Source organism: Molothrus aeneus, chromosome 8 (assembly GCF_037042795.1).
Source record: "Molothrus aeneus isolate 106 chromosome 8, BPBGC_Maene_1.0, whole genome shotgun sequence".
Taxonomy (NCBI): Eukaryota; Metazoa; Chordata; class Aves; order Passeriformes; family Icteridae; genus Molothrus; species Molothrus aeneus.
Window position 1 is genome coordinate 23,969,083 of NC_089653.1, and position 23,643 is coordinate 23,992,725.

A 23,643-nucleotide genomic window follows, 5' to 3' on the forward strand; every position below is an offset into this window, starting at 1 on the left:
CCCTGCTGCCTTCCCTTTGCCTCCCTTCACAGTCTCACACTTGTCTCCCAGAAGGGCTCTAAAACCACAATAATCAACAGATTATTATTATTATCCCATCAGCTTCCCTGGGGAGGAAGGGAGAGCCTCTGCAAGGGCTATTTTCAGTCTGTTTTATGTGGAAGCTGCTTGGATGCCTAGACAGCAATATTTCTCTCACTCTTTTCATCGTGAAAAGTCCCAAGGGAAGCAGAGGATTTTCTGCTGCACGCATGGCCCGTGACGCAGAGCTCCTTCTGGAGAGCTATGTGGCACTGACACATCTTACACTAGCTTGGACTGGAGCTAAAGGTCTGCCTATGCCTCCCCTTTCTCCCTCCACACTCCTTCAGTAAAACACAGTATTGCTATTTCTAAAGTGCCAATGAAGTACAGCTATTTAGATACATGCACATGCAGTAAAAAAGTGTAGGCTGTTCTGCAGCACTTTTAAAACTCCAGACACCTGCACAATCCCAAGGCATTGATGGTGGGATATGTAACTTACCAAATCCTTGTTGCATGGGAACAGCTATCTCTTGGCTTGCTCTTCATGAGCAGCAGACCCCAGTAGATGTTGCCTTCCTGCTTGTTGTTGCCTTGAGCCTTGGCATGTAAACCAGGACTTGGTGAGTAGGACAGCAGGTCACAGGAAGGAACCCTGGTCCGGGAGCATGCATTTCTGCTGGCTCCTCCCTCTATGGGTGCAGGTCAGAAATTACCTTGGGATGTCAGCAAGAGGAGTGACCATGGTTTTTTTTGTGTTGCAGGCACAGGTCCCAACTCTCCAAGCAGCTTGCCTGAGTCCCCCATCTCCCCGTCCGTCTCAGGGCCCTGGGTAGATGAATGCACCATCTGCTATGAGAACGTGGTAGACACAGTCATTTACTCCTGTGGACACATGTGTCTCTGCTATTCATGTGGGCTGAAGCTCAAGAAGATGGCCAATGCCTGCTGCCCCATTTGCAGACGGGCCATCAAAGATATCATCAAAACATACCGCAGCACTTAAAACAGCAGCAGATGCCTGGTGGGGACTGGGCATGTGGGGAGGAGGCTGTGAGACAACACAGGCCTTGGTCTTTATTCATCACCCAGGAGATTCAAAACTCATCAACCACCACCATCCTGACCTCCTCTTCCATGGACAACAGATGAGACAAGCTTAGATGCTGCTCTTCTAGCCCCCAAGCAAGCCCTGGGGCTGAACTCCAGTGTCAGGGAAGTTGCAATGGACTACTCTCCCTTGTGGATTTTAAACTTTATCTCAAAAAATGCCAGCTGGTGCAATCATCCCTTTCTACACCATGCACAGCAGAGTGGAGTCTCCATTCTTTAACATAGACAGCAAGTGGTAAAAGGTTCAGTGCTACACATCTCCTTCTAGAGGCACCCCACATGCAGAGACAACTTAGCAGAAGAGAAGAACTGAGCAATGTGTTTCTGTGTACAACCAGCCTGACCAGAGGAGGCTCCTTAGAAAGGATGGAGCAAGGCAAGAATTGACCCAGCGAGGGAGGAGCAGTGAGTACACTCACAGCAGAGAGGCTGGGGCCAGTGCAGAAAAGAACCCAAGACTTGTGAAGCAACACCCACCCCATATCTGCAGACAGAAGAGCAGATCCATGGCAGCCCCCTGAGGGCTGTCCCCAACTCCTCCTCCATTGCCATTCTCTGACAGAGGCTTTCATGGTGGTTTTGGCAACAAACACTGGCAACAGCTCTGCTCCTTCCCAGCAGCATCAGCCACCTCCTGTGACCACCCTGTCACATGAGGAGCGGCTCCCAAACCCCACCACCACCAGCCTGTGTGTGGTCTCCACGCAGCATGAGGGATTCAGCAGCATCTCTTCTCCCATGGGCCTGTGGGAGAGGGAGACATAACTCCCTCACCTTTCTCCCCCTGCCATCCAGACAGCACTTGTGAGGAAAAACCCCAGCCTCACGGGGGAAGAATGTATAAACCCACATGTCTGTGGGTTACCTTTACTGGTAACTTTATCACTGTGCTTTAAGACAAAACCAGCCAGGTGGTACTCAGCTCTTCACAGCCACACCGGCAGGACACGGCTGTCCTTATGTGTTAGGAAGTAAGGAATGAGAAAAAAATAACTTGAGGGGTTTGGTTTGCTTTGGCTTATTTAAACAAATCTCCTTCTCTCCTGCCTGAGTCAGGAACCCAGCTGTGCTCGGCAGGGACACTGGTGACCCCCACGGTTCCCATGCAAACATCTGCTGCTCTGCCATGGCCACAGGTGTGACCCAGGGCTGCTGGCCCTTGGGGCTGGGCTGTGTGGCTTGGCAGCAGCAGGAGCTGTCTGCCTCCCTTCTCAACCCATCCTGCTCCTTCCTGGGCTGCAGGGGAGGGAGGGATTGTGTCTGGGTCCTGAGGGGGGTCAGGGCTAGGGTGCCATGGCAGTGGAGTTTGCCCCCACATCACCCACCTGGCCAGACCAGGGAAGGCCATGGAGTCACACCCTCCTTGCTGAACTTTTCCTTGCACCCGAGCATTTGGCCATTGATGGGACGGGGGGAACAGTGTGGTGAAGGGATAACATTATTTTATGCACACATGCACTTGCTGCAGGGGACATGATGGTTCCCCCCAACCCCCAGCAGCAGGTGGGTTTGCATCACCCACACTGGGAGAGGCTGATCCTAAAAACACCTGGAGAACAGATCCTTGCTCTGTCTCTCAAGGAGATGCAAAAAGAGAGTACTCACTGGGGAGCACATTGTAGAACCTTTCTCTGAAGGTGCCACCATCACTGCGGCCTACCCAGGGGCCTGCAGCTCCCCCGGCCTGCCCTGCAGGCAGCACTGACTTGAATGCTGACACTCTGGGTGACAGGGATTTGTGTTATTTCCTGGCATACCTCTGATGTACAGCCCCAACCCAGCCTTGTCCCAGCTGTCAAAAGCTCCAGAGCTTATGGCTCCCATGCCCAGATGGCCTCACTGAGGGGCAGGAGGAGGCTGGTTGGCACAACCTGGGGGGAGTCAGAGCAGCCCTGCAAGGAGCATGGCTGGTCCTCAGGCACACAGCCACTCCAACTGTGACCAGCACACACAGGGAGCTTTTTTCTGTAGTTACACAAACTCCAGTGCAAAGATTTCAAAAAGGAAGAAGCCAAGGGGTAAGAAGGTGTTGATGAAATAGTGGATGTGGGGAAATGTGCAATAAGCAGCCTCCCGAGCCTTCACCACACCAGTGGGACCAGTCCCACTCCATGCAGGGAAAGCCAAGCGGTAAATTTTATTTTTCGAGAAATTCCATCCATGGGTACCAGTGCAGTGGTGTAAATTCCCTTTTCGCCTTTTGAACTGAGAGTGTTTTAATATATTAACTGTGTTTGTTTTACTGTGGACCAAACTCTAGGAGTTAAGAGAAGCTGAAAACTTCCCCGGCATCTGAGTTCAAAAATTGGGATTCAGTCCTACCCCTGCACAGGCTGGCTTACCCCTCCAGCTGTAAGCAGGGAAGAGAAAAAGGCTCTCTCTAGGGAGGAAAAAAAAAACCAGCAAAACCAGTAAAAATAACAAAAATCCTAATCTTTTGTTTTGTTTGATTGGTGTAGGTTCCCATGTACCTCTGTGTTGTGTCATCTGCATTTCATTGCTTTACTTTAAGATGTTTTGTGTTCTGTTTAAAGACAAGAAAAACTCATTGTGAATAATTGGATAACTGTGATCGTGAATAAAGTTGATTTAGATATCCTACAGCAGCATGGGTGGCTGAAGATTTCCCACTTCATGAAAGCAGCAAAACACAATGGCCAGCACAGTGTGAGGCTGAGGTAAAAGGAAGGGTGGCATGAGAGCCTCTTGCTTAGAGATCTCAGACTTTCCTTTAGTTCTGGAGGATGGGAGGGCATTGGGAGGTGGGTATCAATATCCCCTTGGTGGACACCACACACACATAAGGAATACAGGAAGGCACAGAAGTAAAAGCAAGAGCTAACATCATTCCTGAAAGCTTAGGCCCCACACTCCTGAGCCTCTTCCTGCCCTCCCTAGAGAGGGGTCACAGCTTCTTTACTCTCACTGCCTTGATTACAGTTTCTTCTGTAACCACAAAAAAGCACCCTCCACCAAAGAACTTGTGCTGTGAGGAAAGCCAGGACATGCTGCTCAGCCTAGGAGGGGGCAGGTGGGGTGGCTGAAGATGAGGCAGAGCATCATCCCAGCCCTGAATTAGGCAACATGCTGAGAAGGCCCACTGACAATCTGTGGTCTGGCCAAGCAAGATGCTGAGGTAAGGTGCAGATGCTTCCTGGGTACATAGCAAGGGACACAAGGGCCCAAAGGGAATTTGGATTCTCCAGAGATCATGCCAGTTCCCTCAAAACCCAATCCTCTGCTGCAGGTGTCTGCTCAGGAGCACACCTACAATACAACAAATGTGAGCTTTTTCTCCTCATCTTTTTGTTTAGCTATTCAGTAGATGAGATTATCTGGATCACACTCTTGTCATGGGACGTATTTGAGGTGGCATCTTCTCCCTCAGTGGGGGTGTTCCATCTGCCAAGGGACTGGGACAGCCCAGGAGTGGTGTCCTCAGCCTCTCCAGTTGAAACCATTCTACTCTAACAGTTCCTCAATAGCCTGAAACATTCCAGGCTGGGTAAAGTGCCAACCCAGCTTTCTCCAGCACCAGCCTGAGGAGATCCCAGCTGCTGGGACAAGGCAAGTCTGCACAGCTGTGTGCTGCCCTCCAAAAGCTGTTCCAGCTCCTGCTTTCCCGGGGACAGGATGACCTCTAGTGGGTCTGGAAAGCCTCCTCATTCCCTCAGGAGCAAGGGACAGGGTTGCGCAGCACAGAAAGCCCTAGGACCTGGCAGCACTGACTTGCTGGACGTGCTGAGCCCAAGCACTGCCACAGATTAGGATAAGTGAAGTGCAAATGCTCTGGGCCAAACTCAGATCTCCTCCTTCCTTGGCACCAGCAAGAGGTACCATGGCACATCTGCCAGGTTTCCCTCTGCCAGCCTCAGCCTGTGCAGCCCCTCATGCAGCTGCCATGTGCAACAGCCCCAGTGAGCTTTGCATTCTCATCTGCTGAGCATCGCTGGAGTCACCCTGCCCTGCCCGCCCTCCCTCCCCACATCCAAGGATTCTCCACCAAGACCAGCCGTGGTGCAGAACTGACCTTCCCCAGCCAGGGTACCGCAGCCCATGCCGCTGCTTCAGACAGGGCTGCTCGGCTGCGGCACAGCCCGCGGCGGGCGAGAAGGAGGCGGAGGAAGATGAGAGGGAGGATGCTCCGAGAGTGGTGCAGGAGCTGCAGCGCTGGTCCAGCATCGCCACCTGGTGCCCGGCGCCCGGCCCGGAGCTCAGCCGCCGCTCCTGCCGAGATCGATTCTAACAAACACTGCAAATACACTAAAGTAGGACCAGAAAAATTCAGTCTTGAGTGCAGCACAATTCTGGTAGAGGTTCTCCGAGAAAAAGGGGCAAGAGGTGAGTATTAACAGTGAATTACAGTGTACAAGGGGATACATTAGTAAACAAATTGCATCAGCCCAAAAAAACCCTTTCAAGCTAATTGGCTCACTCACACAAAGGGAAGAGAGGGCACAGTTTCCAGTCACACTTGGCATTACGTTTGTGTCCAGGACTGTGTGCTGTATCAAATTCAATTCCTGGCATCCTTCAGAGAGCTGGGGTGCCCAACAGGACTCCTTGGGCACCTACATGCCAGCACACATCTACAGTCAGGCTGGGAACTGGGAAGAGCTAAAAAACAACCATGTTATCTCTCTATATTACATCCTTTGTTAAAACCTCCTTACCCAATATATCCCCTAATCCACTGCCTTTGGCATCCCCAAGAGATGTCCCTGCATAAGGAGAGGGGATCCATTACCAGAAACTTCAGTTTTACCCATCTGCTGCTTTGCACAGCAATGACCTTCTACTTGCTGAGCTATCTGGGCCTCCAACCTTCAGAGACAGGTAAGAGGAGTCAGCAGTGCCAAGAAACCTTGCAGGATCTGACCTCAGCATCCCATGTTCAAGCACCACCTGCTCTACAGACTGCACACAGGGCTCATCCCACCTTGCAGAGCAACTCTAATCACAGAACCCAAGGACCACTTTTGTAAAAGTATGCTTTTCTTCTTATTTTGAACCTATCCTTCTCCAAAAAGCATCCTTCCTTGAGTACTGTGAACCTTAAGAACTTGCTCAACACAGACTAAAGTTCTTCACATTTGAGGGCTCAAATGACTTCTCCATAAAGTTTGTGGAATAGAAAAAATACAAAAATACAGCATACACTAACAACTCTGGCCAGAGAACAAGACAAGGTCCTGTATCCATTTAGCCTAAGATGAAATTTGCAATTGCATGAACACACAAATTAAAAGTTATTTTGGGAAAGATAAATTCAGTGGAATTCAAGTGGAATCAAAACAGTACTGAAAAAATTAGAAGAAAAACCCCAACAAAACAAACCAACTGGATCACAATTAAAAAGGTCAAAAATTTATTTTTCCTTAGGGCATAAGAGGCATTGTAAACAAAATACCAACAAACAAACAAACAAATCACAAGTCAATTCTTACAGTCTGCAAGCATTTGAAGATAGAGTACCCTTTTCCCACCTCCCCCCAAACACTGCAAGCCTGCTCAAATGGTAACAGGCAACAATCCTGGGCCCTGAAGGTCCAGGGAGTTTTGCCATGTCCCAAGCTGGGACTAAATTTCTCATGTAAGAAGGACACTGCATCTGTTTTATCAAACACTTAAAAAAAAAAGTCCAACAAAATATAAATATTACAGACAAAGATCAGATTTAGCACCACCTTTGGTCCAAGCAATCAATGAACTGGGAGATGACAGGTACAGTTTGTTTAGCAAGTCCTTTCTGCCTGAGTCTTTGAAAACATTAGAGGTTCATATTGCAAGAACTTGTAATTTCTCTGAGAAAACACTTCTCAAATTCTGGCAGTCCCTCACAACCTCCCAGGGTCCTGCACACAGGGAGGGGGGAGCATCCTGGCTGGGCTGCAGCACCCAGGTCAGCAAAGGTCACTCAGAGTGCTTGGCAGAGCCCTGTGGGACATGGCAAACACTGTGCCAAAGGTCTGGTCCTGCTGTGGCCCAGCAGAGCTCTGACTTCAGGCATGGAGCAGGAAGAGCAGTGACAGCATGAATCCTGAATTTCCCTTTCCACCAACATTTGCCACCCTCCACCACCCGTGAGCTGCCAGGGAGGGAGATGGCAGATGCTTGGAAAAGAGCTGAAGTTGCCTCAATGCAAGTTCTTTTAGCATATCTGGAACATGCAAATCAGGAGTTCTTTTATCAGTTGTAGATTACTCCAAGGCCTTTTTAGGCTCATCTTTTCCAATACACAGATGCCCATCAGATGCATGGCTCTGAATTTTTGCAAAGAGGTGTCACTGACCAGCACTAGTGTATGCCAGGACACAATCACAAGGACCTGTGATAATCCTAGAAGAAAAATGAGGTTCATAAAGCACCTGGCCATATTTTATGTTTCTTACAACTCCCTCTCCTATAAATGTCCAGAATTCAAATTGTCTTTTCCTTTCCTGCAGGAATTTTTGAGCAGTCCTGATTAACCATTATTAAATACTGTTCAGTTCCAAAATAACAACAGCTCTAACAAATGCCTATAGAGAAATGCTGAGATCTACTTTTAGGCACAGTAATCTGAAGTCTTTGTTCTGCATCTTCACATGTACAATTTCCCAAGTCAGATGGTGTTTCTTATTCTCTGTTGAGAGACCCATGCTGAGTTTCCACCTTTACAGAGACATGATTAAAATTTCCCAAACAAGCACTTGTTCTTACTTCACTGCTTTAGAACATGCTGCTCTAGGGGAAAAATCCCCAACCTCAATTGCTTTACATTGTTTTGCAGTTCTCTGAGCAAGCAGTTGGTCATGGCACAGAGAGGAGGGCAGCCCCTCTGAGTGAATTCCCTGTCCCACACAGGGCACAGCCATGAGGACAGCTCTGAAATAGTTCTGGGCACTGCAGTCAAGTAAAGTCTGAAAATCTGGATTAAGGGGGAGCTTATGCTTTTCACAGCTCATTCCCCACACCACTGTCGTATCCAGAGCAAATGAAAACATTGTGCTATGATGATTTCATTAATTCTTGCTGAGATAAAGCCACACTTCTGTTATCCCAGTCACAGAAACAGGCCCCCAGTACCATATATATCAGCTAAATCCTCACAGGTCCCAGCTGATTTGTGCTGAAGCTCGAGGGAAATTTCTAGAGAGTCATTTAGCAAAAAGGAGATCTGTATTCTCCTCACTGTTAATACATCTTTTATGTTGGCCCACAGAAAAGTTGCTCATTTTGTTAACTAGTACTGTAATCTGCATCCAGTCTTTACAAATGTTTACACACAGACTCAGGGACTGGTCACAAAAAGATCTGTTTTGTGCCAGTTCAGACAGACTTGGGCATCTAATCCCTCATTAACAGTAACTCTTGCCATCAATGGCAAAAGATGCTGTTAAGTGCAGAAAGTGTCACTTTTCTGGATTTCAGTTTTACTGGGACGACTGAGAAAGCCAATTTTTTTTATAATGCATGTGATTTCCTGTTCTAGGAAAACCTCTCATAGACTCAAGCACATCTGTACCTTTGCAGGAGTTGTGCATTGTACAAACAGTTTTATCCAACTGGTCAGCATCTCAAGTTCATTAAACAAAAACTGAACAATGCTTGAAGCTACAGTTATTATTTCTGTCCCTAGCTCACATTTGTTATGACACGCTGTGAATGTTATGATACCTATCACCTCTCTAAGAATTAATTCATGACCAAAAACTTTAACATCTACATGATCAACAATATTCACTCCACTGCCTTCAGTGGAGCTGGATCAGAGGCCACAACAAAATATGGTCCAAAGCTGTTACCACAAAAAGGATTTCCCCAGACTCATTTTCTTTCTCTCTTAGCTTAACTTGCAACCCAAAACAAACTAAATGGTCTCCTGCCCATAAACTCTCTTAAAAAAAAAAGGCAAACCAAGAACAAACAAAAAAAGCTCTCAGCTAACTCCTTCTCATATTTACTGCAACAGAAACCACACACCAACTTCTAGACCTTTTCCGAAGCAGAACAGACAAATTGGTTCCCATATTAAAACAAAACAAACAAAAGACAAAGAAGTGTCACCATCTTGACCACACACACACTAAGACCAGCCACACATTTCTCTACCTCTGGTCACCGACATACTCTCCCAAGACTCCAAGCTCCCCCAGGTACATTCCCACCACCTAACCACTAAAAAACGGAGCTCTACACCAACACAAAAATGACAACAGCATCTAGTTTTCAAGGTCACATGAAGAACACCAACCACCCAAGAAATCCACTGCAAAACTTCACTTAGACCAGGCCTAGATCAATTTTTTTTTTTCTTTTTGGTCAACTAAAACTTTGGGACAGCAAACCCTCTAGGAGCTTCTAGTACAGACATGTGGCACTGCTCTGCTAATGCAGAGGAGAACAATAGCTCAAACAAATTTCAGCCTTCCTTCACCAACAGATTTAGGCTCCCAGTAACTCACTACCCACATTTTGCAGAGATAATCTGGGCTAATTAACAGCTCTGGAAACAGCTACAGATGTACACAGGCATCTGAGCTGCTTTCAACACCCACCTGGAGTTACCCACATCTGAACTTTAGCCTAAGCAGCAATCAATCAAGCTGCTGGCAGGACTTCTCCTGATATGATATTTGATATTGAGCCTTAAGTGAGGAGGCTCATCTACATGATCCTTCCTAAACACTGCTAGCAGAGTAATAAGCATTGCTGTCTGCAATTAAATCTGCACTAAAGGAACAGCACTTATGACATGTGCAAGTCAGCCAGACAGCAGAAATGCACTTACTCTGTACACTACTGACCCCACTTTGGACCCTCAGTAAAAAAAAGTCATTGTAATGCTACACGTGCTTTGCTTTTGCAATATTCCAGGTTTGAGCTCATCACGAGTAATGAGCAAGACTTTTCAGCAAGCCTGATCAGCATGACACAGAAAAATTCCTCCTAGCAACTGGAAACAATTCTGACTTCCTCCTTCCCTGAAAGTCCAAGACAGGAAGTAGTTAAGTCAGCTATTCACTGAAATACTTCATTTTTTAAAAGGTTTATTTTTCTTTTCTTTTTTATTTGTTCCAGTTTACTAATTGCTACAGGCTAAGCTCCAGTGACTGCACTATTCTTTTCTGTCCTGCTTCAAGGGGACAGAAACAAACTGAATTAATGTATTCTGGCGGACCCAGAGTCAGGACAGAATTGAATGCCCCTCTAGGGGTTTTGTTTATTTATTACTACTTCCCTGGTGACCCAGAAGCAGTTCAAGAACAAGCTCTCCAACCACAAAAGAACTGTTTGCACAGAGAATGCTGCCATGTTGCTTACCCTTCAGTCATCAAAGACAGAGTCAATAACAGCTTTGATGGGGAATATCTGGAGAAACCTGAAATATTTACCTAAATATTAAATATTATATTTTAAAATTTTTCTTACAGTGCCAAGTGATTCGCCCTTCCACCTGTTTGTCTCCTCCACCAAACAGGGAGCAGGACAGGTACCATTGTAACCCAACAACCCTGAGCATCAGGGAAAGGTCACTAAAGCCAACATTTTTCCAGAAGCACTACTAGCACCAAGTTGTTCCTGCCAACATGGACAGGTTTAGAACAGCCATGCTTGCCCAGTCCACCAGCTGAACCTCGGTGTATACAAACTCCCAGACACACAAACTGCCTCAACTACAACAAGCAGATAACCTATGTTTGTCTTCTGTTGGTGGATCGGTGGCTTCAGGATACAGATTACCATAGTATATTAGGGACTGAAAAAAATCAACTTTTCTCAATAACAAAAAATCCTGTCACAGAGCAGTGATGTATTTAAACCATCTATACAGAGAAAGCACCTGCAGTGTCAGACCAAATAATTCATGGCCTTATTAGAAACATCTTTTTCCTCATATTTTATCTATCTCTCCCCCTGCCAATATAGTTACTTCTAATTTCTTTTCTAATTTCTTTCCAAATGATCAACATAATTCCCATAATTTTAATTCAGTAACAAACAGGAGTCTCAACTCAGGACAGTAGTGGCTTATGCTGACAAGAACAGGTCTGTAAAACGCCAGTGTGAAGCTTTAAACCAAATTTATTTATAAAAAAAACCAAACACAAAACAAAAAAAAAATTGCACTCTCCAACTAAAAATCAACACTACCTTGATGCAAGAACAAATGAAGAACACAGTCGATGGGACCAGCCCAGCCCTGACAATATAAAATGGGGAAACTAATTTGTTCTGACGATGCCAGCCATGTCCGCACGCAGTGCGGCGCAGCTTCTGCTCCAGGAATTGCTGCGGAGTCCCGGCCCTGATGCAAGGGCACCCAAGAGAAAAGAGCTCCTTGTTCCACTCTTGGCACACCCGGCAAAACTGACACCCCAAAGCAGAGTTACAGGTGACTTCTTACAGACACCTGTGCTTTGCTCCAAATTGGGTCTAAGATGGAGGAGGAAAAGCAGCAACAGCAACAAACATCCCAAGCCAAAGTCAGCTGACTGGGGGCTCCTGGATCCGGCCTTACGTACAGTACTTTGTTTGAAAATTATAGACACACAACAGACACGACTGCTGAGCAGCACAGAGGGAGAGAAAGAGCAGCACAAGCACTGGGCAGCATTAGCAGAGGCCATCAAACAGTTCAAGTGTGCGGACACATTCCCATGCATCATCGCAGTGCTGGTCCCTGCTTCTAGCAAGCAACAAAGAGCAAATGAAAACAAAATAACTTAGACAAACACATGCTCTCAGATCATCCTACTGGTACTGATGGCAGCTATCAAACACTGCACTGATACACAGCACTTCACTACGTGGCTAAATAGCATCTGAAGCTGACAGAGAAGGAGCTGCTGGTGATGGAAAAAGCACCAGCAAATAGCAGCAAAGCTCCAGCTGGTTTTAAAGAGCTGCAAGGTTTGCAGCACAGTGGATCATGGCAGAGCAGCACCAAGGCTAAGCAGCCCTGTGCACCCTTTGGAGGTGTAGGAACAGAGTGCACAGAGCTTGCTTGTGCTGAGAACAGTCCATGCTGAGCACCCACAAGGGTCTTCTGTCAGTGTAACTCTACTGATGCTCGTGGGCCTCTTGCCAGTTTAGACAAGGGCATGTGAAAGAATTAAGTTGGCTTCTCAAAACCAGATTCCTAATTGGTAAAGTATTAGAAGTTCTCCAAAATCATGTGTTTGATACGATTTCAGTAAAGCTGCAGAATTCTGTTTTTCTGTTTGAATGCAAAGGTCACTGGTAATATTAAGGCTTTTTGACAAACTTAAGAACAGCAGGACAAAAATTAAGCAGAAAACTGAGGTACATCTCTCCAGAGTAATTAACTAGAGCCACAGGAGATGTACTTTCCAGAGCTCAGTGAGTCAAGTGCTCTGGCTTTCACATTTCTCTTGCACCTTACAAAAATAGTCCAGTTTTTCAAAGGTAGTAGATTTTGCTGCTACCTGTAAAGTCACATTATTTTTGACAACTGGAAGTTCTCCTTCCATTCAAATAGAATTTAATACAATATCTCTTTTGAAGAGCAAAGTTTCTGCCCAACTTTATTTAGGACCTGAGAGATCCACCTTTGCAAGCCAAGAAATATGAAATCAATATCCAAAACATCTGTGAAATTCTGCAGGTGAGAATTAACCCAGATAAAAGGGAGACTTTTTCTTCTTAGGTTAACAATAAGGACGGAAAAGTAAGGACCTGTAAAAATATTTCCATAGCTCTTGCAATAAATACAAGTAACAATGCAGTAGCCAAACTTGGGACTGCACCAGCAGAATTATTTTCCCTTCTGAAGCTACCACCAAATCTGAAGTGCAACAGAGAACTTAACCAGCAGAGACAAACCAGAAGACAGAATCATCCAGCAGAGACAAACCAGAAGACAGAATCATGCATGGATGACATACAGAGTGTTTCAAGCATAGCTCAGAAGTCCTGTATTAATAAGGATGTTAATGCACATTCTATACATAATCCTGGCAACATGCTGCATAATCCTTATGCTTCCACTAACAGGTGATACTTGTTTATGGAAAGCAGCCATTCCCAACCCAAGCCACCCCAGCTGTCAGTCTCTACCTACCCAAGGGTCCTGTTTTCATCCAGTTGCCCCCTCCCCTGCATTTCCCCTTCCCTAAGAGTGCATGAATAGAGAATTGCAAACATTTCACACTGCACGTTCCACTCCAAGTCCTGGATGAGGGGCCTGTTTATTCTATGAATATTGCACTTATCCACTCATTGGATTTGCTTTTTCTCAAGAATGCAGAATATTTGGGAAAAAATAGAAAAAATAGTAGGATACAACACAGGAAAATATGAGTTATTAACAAGCTAGCTATGAAGATCTAAAATTAAATAGTACTAGTTCTATTCTGTTAATACTAGTAATATGAAAATAATGAATGCTTTATCAAATTCCCTTGTTTTTCATATAAGATAAAAGCAGTAACTTTCTTTTTAACTGAGGAAAGCAATGAATATATATTACAATAAAATATGATTCATTAAGATCTGAAAGTGATGAAAACAATTATATAATGCCTTCGTCAAACTTTATAGCATCATAATGGAAGGAGTCTTTGGGGTACACATCCACAAGGGACAAATGCATTTTTTAGCTATACCCATGCAGATGTGAATTTCCATTTTGAAGAGTCTAGCTGCAAGACAATCGCAGTCTTTCCTTATTGTGTATTTGCTGCTACTGAATACATCAATTTAAAAACTTCCTGTTGACACACCAGTTGAGTACTCCAACATGTGCCCATCATCTCTTTTACCTTGAAAGGTGTGGCTTGCAAAGAACTGGTACATAGGACTGCATGGGGTGACAGCTAAAACAATGAACAGGAATTGCCTCCCATGAGGAAGGACTCCTAACAAAATGCATGACTCTTGCTGTTGTGAGGAAGTGTTTTGAAAGGGGAGACAAGGAAAACCAGCAAATAAACTTTTCAGGCATTATATAAACCTCAATAACGAACTCAGAAGTGCTCATTATTATTAAAGTTGCAGTATACAGCAAGACACAATTTTCACATTCTTTAATTTTGTTCTCTGGCATTGGAGTTTGGAATTTCTGCTGGTCCAAATTCAAGACTTTTTGGAAAATAGAGAGAGTGGGTGAGAGCAGACAGCACGAGCAGCTGCCTCTCCCCCCAGAGGAGGGCCCCCTTCAGCTGCAAATGGCTTTGCTCAAGCCCTGCAGACTCTTCCTTTTAACAATCTGAAAGAGAAATTTAAACAGTACTATTGATTTCTGCATTGAGTGTTCACCGAGGTGTACATTACATTTAAATATTGCTCTTGATCCAGTGTCAGTTCTGACAAATTTAGTAAATATAAGGTGACGTTAACATTTTTAGAAAAGAGCTAAAACACTTCTAACACTACACTGCCCTCTGAGTACTCTGCCAGGCTTTCCTGCCCTGCAGTCAGATTTGCTGATGTAGCTTAAGACCCTTCCCTCTGCTTCACAGCTAAGAGTCAAGGGCTTGCTATTTCAGGTATCAGTAGAACCGACCAAAACTAGCTGTTCGCCAATGGAAAAAATAATTATTTTTCTGATCTCTCAGCTGAAAGCATCAAAAAAAGAGAGAACACCTCAGTGAAAGATGCTATGACAATGGTAAGACAGGAGTGGGAAAAATTACATTGGGAGTATTTGTTTTAAAAGTGCCCTTTTAAACACAAGCAGCCAAAACAACTACCAAGTGAAGGGGAAACCCAAATGGACGCTTTTCCACCAGGGTGGAAGCCAGCATGGCAAGTGGTGGTCAACAATAATTTCTGGCACCAAATAGGCCATCTGCACCCCATCCTTTTTGCTGGTACAGGTGAGGGCAGAGGGAGGCCACAAGTGTGGCTCTGCAGCCCATCTACAGGGTCTGGCCTCTCCTCAGGAGGGTGTGAAGCCTTTGAGATGGGATAAAGCAGCAACTGAGCCATGGAGCTGCTGCTGTGTGAGAAAACCCTGGCAGTACTGCAGGCAGCCTCATGCTGTGCCACCCTGCCCTGCCTGAGCACTGCAAACCACCTCCCTGCAAAAGACAGAGCTGGAGAAGCAAGCCAGCAAGATGGAACAGGAGCTGTGGGACAGACAGACATCTGTCTCAGGCAGATCCTGAAGCCTCCTAACCTGAACCTCGCTGAGAACTTGCATCCACTGGGGCCAGCCCTGTGCAAGGCAGATGGCAGCCAGGCACTGCAACTGTGCCAAAAACACCTGTGCCACCCCACACCCTGCAAGGACTCCTGCAGTTCACAGGTGCCCAGGGCTTGGCTTTGCTGGATGCAAATGTATTTCCAGCAGTCCGGGCTCTTCTGTCTCCTTGCTGCTCTTCCCTCCTTGGATAGGGGCTCATGTCAGACCATACCATACTCAGAGAATTCAGTGGCTCAATGCAGAAGATCTGGGAGCTGTGCTTTACATCCCCCCAAAGAGATGACCTAGTGGGAATGTCTTTAAACAAAACTTTAGAATACTTTAAATAATAAGTTAATTCTTAATAAATATGTGCTTCAAGAAAATGATAATTATATACTGCACCTTTAAATAATGCACTTAGTTCTCTGCATTGGCTTCCATTTTGGTTTCTTTTATTGTTAAAGTGCATTAATTCAAAATAATGAACCACTTCCGCATCATTATTGTTAAAATAAATCATAACATTAATACGAATCACTAAGTCACTACTATTAGTACTGCAATCTAGCAGATAACTCTATGTATTGCTCTATTTAATACTGTCCAGCAGAAGAATATAATACTTCTATTATAATCTCACAACAGCTCCAGCAGTCTTTTGTGGCTGCTACCATATTAGTACAACTAAAAATGGGGAGAAGTATGAGAGACAGGGCCACAATGTCTCACACTGACACACATCCAGTGAGATGAAGCTAACTGGACATGCACTTACACAGTGCATGGTGAGACATCAACATACAGAGAGGACCCCGCATCGGGATATGAGCTGTTGTGCAGTTACACCTCCTTCTCCTGCCACCACAATTTAAAGGGATCCCAAACAAACAGCCTCCCCTCCCACCTGCACGCAGAGAGCTGCTCAAACCACAGCACTGTTTGTAGCCTGTAGCTGGGGCACCTGGATGTTGTTTCAGCTACTGAAAGGACATCAGCCACATTAGCTGTAGGCAACTCTCTCAGTGTTATCACGGAAATTAATAAAACCCCCAAACTACACACACGTACACACACAAAGAAAAAAAAAAAGAAAAAAAAGAAAAAAAGAAAAAAGGAAAAAAAGAGGAAAAAGACAAGAATAACATATAAATTTCCTATTTTTTTTGGCAGTGAAACATCCCCAGTAACATATGGTCTTGTGCTGTTTTACTCAGCCCCTTGATCCCAGCTATTTTGAAGCCTTTATAACCTTCAACTTCCAAGCCAAATCAGTATGAAACTCTGGTGGAAAAAAGGATATGTAATGCTTTGTGTAAACCAGTAGTGAAATGGTCTTGTGTCCCCCCCACCCCACCCTCCCGTAGAACAGATTTACAATGCTGCCTATTATTTAAAGGAATTAGATATTGATATTGAGTGATTAACAAGGCCATTTAAGAAAACCCCCAAGCATGACTTCCTTAAGCACAGTAGGCGTTTAGTAAATTATGTTTACAGTACAAGGCTACCTCACAAATAACTCTGTGTTCCTAGCCCCTTCCGATGGGTACCTCTTCCACTTCCCACACCACCCACACCGTGTGCCACATTTCAAATCATGAGTTACAAAAGGCAAACAGAACTGGAAGTAGAAGAGGCAGCTTCCTGGTTAGATGCATTGTAGACCAAATTGCTTTGATATGAAATCTCTGAGCCTGAGAAGCCCAGGCCCACTTTCCAGTACAAATGTACTCTTTGGATTCAAGTGGGAACAGAAACACATATTTGGCTCCTACTTCAGTTTTAAGTCTTTTCTAGTAAAACCAGACACACACACTAAGAAAATACAGTAAACCCAGAATGCACAGAAAAGACAAAAACAAAACACAAAAGCAATTCCCCAAAAATATACAAATTATGTGCAGACTGAGTTTGATGGCTTTTTTTTTTTTCAACTCATTGTAAACACTGATGTTGCAGAAGGTTACAAATTTTTCTCATTAATATCTTGGTGGGCCCTGCCAGCGATCAGCACCCTTGGATTTGGACCAGAGGGCAAAACAAGAATTAACACATTTGACAGCTTTGTCTTTAGTGTCTTAAGGGACTTGGTTGACTTTGATAACTTTTGAGAAACCTAACTCTGGGAAGAGAATCAACCAGTGTCACCTGGCAGGAGTCAGGCACAGAACCAAACATGAAGCCTACACAGTAATAGACGTGTTTAAGCAAGGGGTTTGAAGGTTTGTTTTTACAAGCACCAGTAGGCATCACTGCCCTTGAACACCTGAAATACCAACTCAAAGAACAAGACAGAATGAAAGGAAACAAAAAGCCCCCAACCCACACCACCTGATGGCCTTTTCCGGTGAGTTTGCCATAACAACACTGAAGTCAGAGACCAAAACTCTCCATGATGAAAAGGCTCCAACTCTGGACCTACCAACTGTTGAGTATAGAAAAAAAAAAAGTGAACATCTCCAAAAGATTAGAGTCCCTCTGTGTTTCAGAAACTTTCATTTGCTTCTCACTTTAAGTTGTGGAAAAGCTTCCAAAATTCTTGGGTATTCCACGTATTGACAAAAATGAGGAGAAAGGGAGCCAAGATTGTAAAACAGTTTGGCACAGAACTCCCCAGGTAGATGCATGTGTATTTCTCTCACAAAAGGCACACATTTGGTTTCCTATCAATAATGGGAAGGATGGGATGTCATACCCTGTTACACATACAAGATTATTAACAACTTCACAAAAAGGCATTTGACTATGCTGCATCTTCCTCGTAGTTGCTTACAACATGTAAACCCCACAAACCTCTCCAGAACATGGCAGATTTGTCCTCATATAGACTCCTTTGTACAAACTGGAGCACAGGGAAACGTCTTTTTGTGTAGCAATTGTTTTTTCCAGATGTACACAGCAGGAACAGTATAAATTAGGGAGGTTAAAGATATTGCAACATTAGTTCTTTTTCTCCAAATAATTTGAGGGCACCCAGCCTTTAAATGGCTTCACACCACTCATTATCTGGCAGTACCACCAGCCGTTTGGGTTCTTTTCGAGGACCTCCATGCAGACACCTTCCTGAAACCCCGCAGTCTCCTCATCCCCTTCATAGTCTGCAATGGAAACATAGATGTCCTTGAGGTTGTTGTGGATGAACTGGGATTTCTCAATGGGCTTTGGCCTGACTGTGGACACAGGGATGCCGTTCCTCTGCGTGGGGAGGTTGGAGGTGGTCTCAGAGCTCTCCGTGCCCAGCCGCTCTGGCTGCTTTCCCTTTGGGTCACCGGGCTGTGACCAGGCGTTGCTGAAGGAGGAATTGCGACGGACGGTCCTAAGTTGATCTGTGGCTGTTAAAGACTCATTCCTGCGCAAGGAGCACGACAGGTTGTTATCCTTTGGTGGTGGAGACACAAACACTGACTGCGGACGGACAGCAAGTTGCCTCACACCATTCCTCATTTTAACCGGCCCTGATGCTTTGGAAAAGCCACCAGGAGGTTTGCTTGGGATGGGTGGCGTTGCACGTTTGCTCTGGTTGATGGTGTTCAAAGCCTGAACCCTCTTCTCTATCTTCTCTAAACTGTTTGACTTGTTTTCATTTTTCCTGTTCCTGGCAAAAGAGGAATCAGTCTCTGCTGATGTAGTTTCTCGCTGGTTATCAGGGAGAGCCAAATAATGGGAAGGAGCCCAGCCTTCCATGTCTCCATACTTCAGGTACCACCATCCACTAGCTTGCTTTTCCAGCACTTCCACTTCTACTCCCGCTGGGAAGCAAATTTCAGAATCCTGTACCTTTTGGTATGAGTCAGTGGTCACATAGAAACATCTGGAGTCATTTTCTTGCTCAGTTTTGGCAGTGTGGCTGGAGCAGAAGACACCACGGGAAGGAGCTGTGATGAGATCAGCCGAGCTTCTCCGAACAGGGTCATCCTGGTTCTCAGAAGCTGTGCGTGGGGGGCTTGCAGACTCCTCACTTCTTGAACCTTTGAGTCCACCTCTGAGCTGTCCAGTTGGCCTCAACTGACGCCTTAAAGTGCTAATATCCATCTTTTCTGGGCTCTGAGAGTCTGCCTTGTTCAGGAAGGGTTTGGGCCTAACGATTGGCTTTGCTCTGATGGAAGGACTCTGCCCGGGATCTTTCTTCATGCCTGTTCTTGGCACGCTACGTAAGCCGACATCTGAAGCTGATCTCGGTTTTGTCTCCTCACTCCTGGAATAGTGACATTTTCCAAGATCAGGCTGAATGTTTTTGTCTGTCTTGAGCTTCATGAGTGATGATTTCGGAGAGCTGGAAGACGGAGAATTCCTTCGGATCAAGGACAGAGAGGAGCTTTTCTGAGAATCAGAATCCCCACTAGATTCCTTGTTGGACAAAGCATCTTCCACATAACGCCTGAACCCCTCATTCTCATAGATGGTTTCTTCTTCATGAGCAACTTCTTCTGATGACTCTCCTACTTTGAACTTGGCTTTCTGAAGTGATGACACAGGTGAGGGCTTGAGGGGCTGAAACAGTCGTTTTTCAGGAGTGCCCTCTTCATGGTGACTTTCACTCACTTCACACTCTGAGTCAAAGCCAAAGGCAGGTACATCATACTCAGGTTCTTCGTATTTCAGCTTGTGGGGAGAGTCCTGGGTATCTCCTGAAGAAACTGCTCCAGGAGTCGTTCCTTCTTCAGAGTCCTTTGGTTTACTGGGAGGTGCTGGGGGAGGAACCTTTGGGCGGGTTAATGTACTGGTTCTTCTGTTCAAATTCGGTTTCTTTCTCTTGTCAATGTAAGATGCTGGAGCCCATCCTTCCTTCTCTCCAATCTGCACATACCACCAGCCCCCAGAATTCTTTTCAATAACCTAAGAGGCAACAAGGAACATGTTACTTAGACAAAAATCTCAACTCACTGCTTCCCACTCCTGCCCTTCCAATCCACTCCCATGCAATAGATATATATTACAATTTTTCCAGATACACTGTTAAGGCTCACCTCTGCTTTTTGTCCTCCACGAAAGCTTATGCCATCAGAGATACATGACTGGAATTCAGCAATGGTGTAATATTCCACTTCCACAGAGGGTGGCTCTGGTGGCTTGGGTAACTGAAAACCCTATGGTAAATAGGATGCTTTGTTCATTTAAACCAAAGACACAGTCAGCTAAACAGCAGTATGAAAAAAAAATTGCTTTTATTCACTAAGACTCTTCCTTCTTCCTGTGCTACTTCCTAATGCTAACTGCCCAGTTCTCCTGAACAGGAGCTGATGTATTGATATGGGCTAAAAGAGAAAAACCTCTCAACATATGCACTGTTCATGCCACCTTCACCAACTATTAAAACTGTAATAATCTTTACCTGAATAGTAAAATGTTGTACTTGTGGGTGATGAAGCATGAGCTGCCACTGCAGTCACACTAAGAGCAGCCCATTTACCCTCAGATCTTGTCCAGAAAGACTCAGGTCTGGGTGACATGCCACTGCCGAAATTTGCATTGCAACAGACCCCTAATAGATTCTGCCTGTCATTAAATACACTATCTTAAAATGTCATCCCAATGAATCATTGCTTCGTATCTGCTGCTGGACTTTTTAAACAATCTGAATTAGTGAGTGATGTGAGCTAATGGGCATCTCTTGCAGCAAGAAACAAGGATAATATCATAGACCCCCAGCTTTGCCCAGCTGAAGTGCTAGAAGGGAAGGACTTTACTGCTTGATCAAAACAATTCCAGTTCCTCCCCATAACAGACCCAGAACCTCTACTCAATCCCAACACAACCTTGGTAAAGGCTCTATAAGAAGTGAGACACTGCTATTTACAGCCATTCTGGCAGCATAGCAGACTCCTCCAAAAGCTAAGTGCCTTTACATTAAGCTGCCATATTTTAGAATTTGCTACAATCATTTTTTAAGGTGATAAATGGGAAAAGAGTCCTTTCAGGAATTTCAATACTGAAAGCTTTTCAGATGAGCACAGTGCTCATCTGCAGGGCAGCTAGGTGAAGCTGCACAGCTTCTGCACTTCACTACTTAGGGTTCTGTGAAAGAACCATAGGACAGAGCATCCACAGACCAACACATGGCAGACAAAGACACAAAATGATCCTGAGCCATCAATGGGAGAAGGGCAAATCACACACTGTGCTTTTTTCTCCTGCTCCTCTATTTCTATGATACCCTTTCTGTAACTAACAGCTGATGTTTCATCACGCACAGCATGTGGCATCTCACAGAGAATGCAGTTCTGCACCTTAGGAACCATGTCTAACAATGTTATAATTGAATGTTTCTGCATTATAAATGCTGAAATACAGCAGAAGCACAGCATAATAAAATGCCTTCAGATAATAGGATGGTTTGGATTAAAAGAAGATAATTGAAAACAGCAGATATGCTTAGGCTCTCACATATAATATCACTGTTATTTTTAGCATGGGATTAAGTGTCATAGTCTTGGCAAAACAAAGTCTAATTGAAAATAATGCAAAGAAAAATAGGAAGAAAATGCTAATATGCTATTCATGTAGTTTGTTAAGAAGCATCTCTGGTGACAGAAAAATTACAAGAAAAAAATCACATACGGCTCATAAAGGGTACAGCAAAGATTAAACACTATGTATTGCCTAGATAAACAAGCTATTAGCATGACTTTTTTAGTGTATAAATACACTACTGACTAGTTCCTATTGAAGATGACAGTGCTAACCTCAAACTGGTACAAACCTCCAGGATGCTAGCTCTGGGAATAAGAAATCATAAGGGGTCTCGTTCCTGTAGCACACATCCTTCCACAGGATTCTGAGCCACTTCAAACATGCACAAGAGTGAAGCTCAGCCACCTCAAAGGGGGCAGCAATGGAAGCAGGGGACACATTCCCAGTTGCTTAAGACAAGAGAAGGTCAGAAACTTCAGTCTGGGCTAAAGACACCCAGAAGACATTTAAACCTTCTGAGTCAGCCAAACGGGATTTATCATTAGGATGCCCTGAGGTCTGCTCAACACTTATACAATTAAATGAACAGGCATGCAAATAAAGGATCCCTCCCACCCTGTAGAGCTGCACAAAGTCTCACAAAGCACCCAGACACCTACCCACTGCTAAGATAAACCATAAACCAATACACACCAGACTGGACTCTCTTCGTGGGGGTGGCCTTGTTCTTAGATTTGGAGAACCTGAGTAGGAAAGGGAACAGGGAGAGTTTATTTAACTTCACAAGTACTGCTAAACACGTTTTTCAGCAGCTCTCTGCTGTTACACAGTTTGAGAATAGAAGCCAGTATATGCAATATTTAAGGCATCTCTATGAAACAAGATAGGAAACTATGAGAATATATTAGAAATACCAAGGTAGCTTAGCTATTCATCTCTGCTAAGCCAGCAAATTTAAGAGGAAATCACTGCCAGAAAGCAGTGGATTGTATTTTCTCCTGGATCTGATCAGCTCCATTGGAGACTGGATAACAAAGGACTGACTAATACCTATTTTCCCCCCAGCAGTAGAAGCAATTCACTAAACACTCACACTGTCCTCTCTCCTGTTATTTTGCCATTCCTTGCACAGAATAGCATCAGCATCTGCATTTTGCAGATGAAGTAGTAAAAAACATTATAGCAACTTGCCCCCACGAAAACAGCGGACCAAATGCAAGAGAAGACACAGGTGGTCTCCTCAACTTGAACATGCAATCACATCATCTACATTTCTGGGTTAGAAGGGCACATTTTAGAGTGTTCAAAAGGAAAAAAAGTATTCTCTGGAAAAATTACCTAAGTAAATACATGCAGGCTAAAATAAAGAACCACCAGCCAGCCTGTGTATAAAGTGAAGTTAAATTTTATCACTGCTAGTGAAGGATCACATTCTGGAGTCCCTCTTGATGCATGTACAGGCTATGCAAAGGTCTGCTTGTGTGGACTTGGCTGTAAGGCCAGGACATGTGGGACCTTAGCTGACAGACAATGCCAACCCTGAAAGGTAGAGAGCAGGAATTCACTGCAAGCCTGTGAAAACCCGGACAAATTTACTGCCTTACTTATTTGAGCTCTTTGTGGTGCTATCCTTGCTATGGCTGGGGATCCCTGGGCCAGTTTGGAAGCCTGCTTGTCTGGAGTCATCATAGCATTGCCATTAGAGTCATTGCACAGGATGGGCAAACTGATTTCCTTCTTGGTGATGTGAGTTTCTGCAGACTCGTTTTCTACTTGAGCTTCCTTGTCAGTAGATGATTTCTTGTTCAGGAGGTTACTGATCTCCATGATGTTTCCTATGATTTCCACTGGCCCAGTTAAGTTCTTTTTCCTAGATGGAAGATCATCTTTAGCCTTCTTAAGGTATGAGGCTGGGGCCCAGCCTTCTTTGCCCAGATACCTGGAGAGGCAAAAGGAAACAC

General features: G+C 44.8%; 2 protein-coding genes across 7 annotated transcripts in view; one reads left to right on the forward strand and one right to left on the reverse strand.

The window, feature by feature from the left end:
- The window catches only part of NEURL1 (neuralized E3 ubiquitin protein ligase 1), a 142,459-nt gene extending 138,719 nt beyond the window's left edge, over nucleotides 1–3,740 (forward strand). For all 3 annotated transcript variants that reach the window (XM_066554675.1, XM_066554677.1, XM_066554676.1), the window contains exon 6: nucleotides 789–3,740. In XM_066554675.1, coding sequence (XP_066410772.1) covers nucleotides 789–1,030 — 242 coding nt within the window. In that variant the 3' untranslated portion in view covers nucleotides 1,031–3,740. The remainder of the gene's footprint in view (nucleotides 1–788) is intronic.
- Nucleotides 3,741–16,727: 12,987 nt separating this feature from the next.
- SH3PXD2A (SH3 and PX domains 2A) overlaps nucleotides 16,728–23,643 on the reverse strand; it is a 235,269-nt gene continuing 228,353 nt past the window's right edge. For all 4 annotated transcript variants that reach the window (XM_066554682.1, XM_066554681.1, XM_066554684.1 and 1 more), the window contains 4 exons: nucleotides 23,287–23,621; nucleotides 22,376–22,425; nucleotides 20,239–20,358; nucleotides 16,728–20,107 (listed from right to left, as the gene is read on the reverse strand). In XM_066554682.1, the coding sequence (XP_066410779.1) occupies nucleotides 18,212–20,107; nucleotides 20,239–20,358; nucleotides 22,376–22,425; nucleotides 23,287–23,621 (2,401 nt within the window). In that variant the 3' untranslated portion in view covers nucleotides 16,728–18,211. The remainder of the gene's footprint in view (nucleotides 20,108–20,238; nucleotides 20,359–22,375; nucleotides 22,426–23,286; nucleotides 23,622–23,643) is intronic.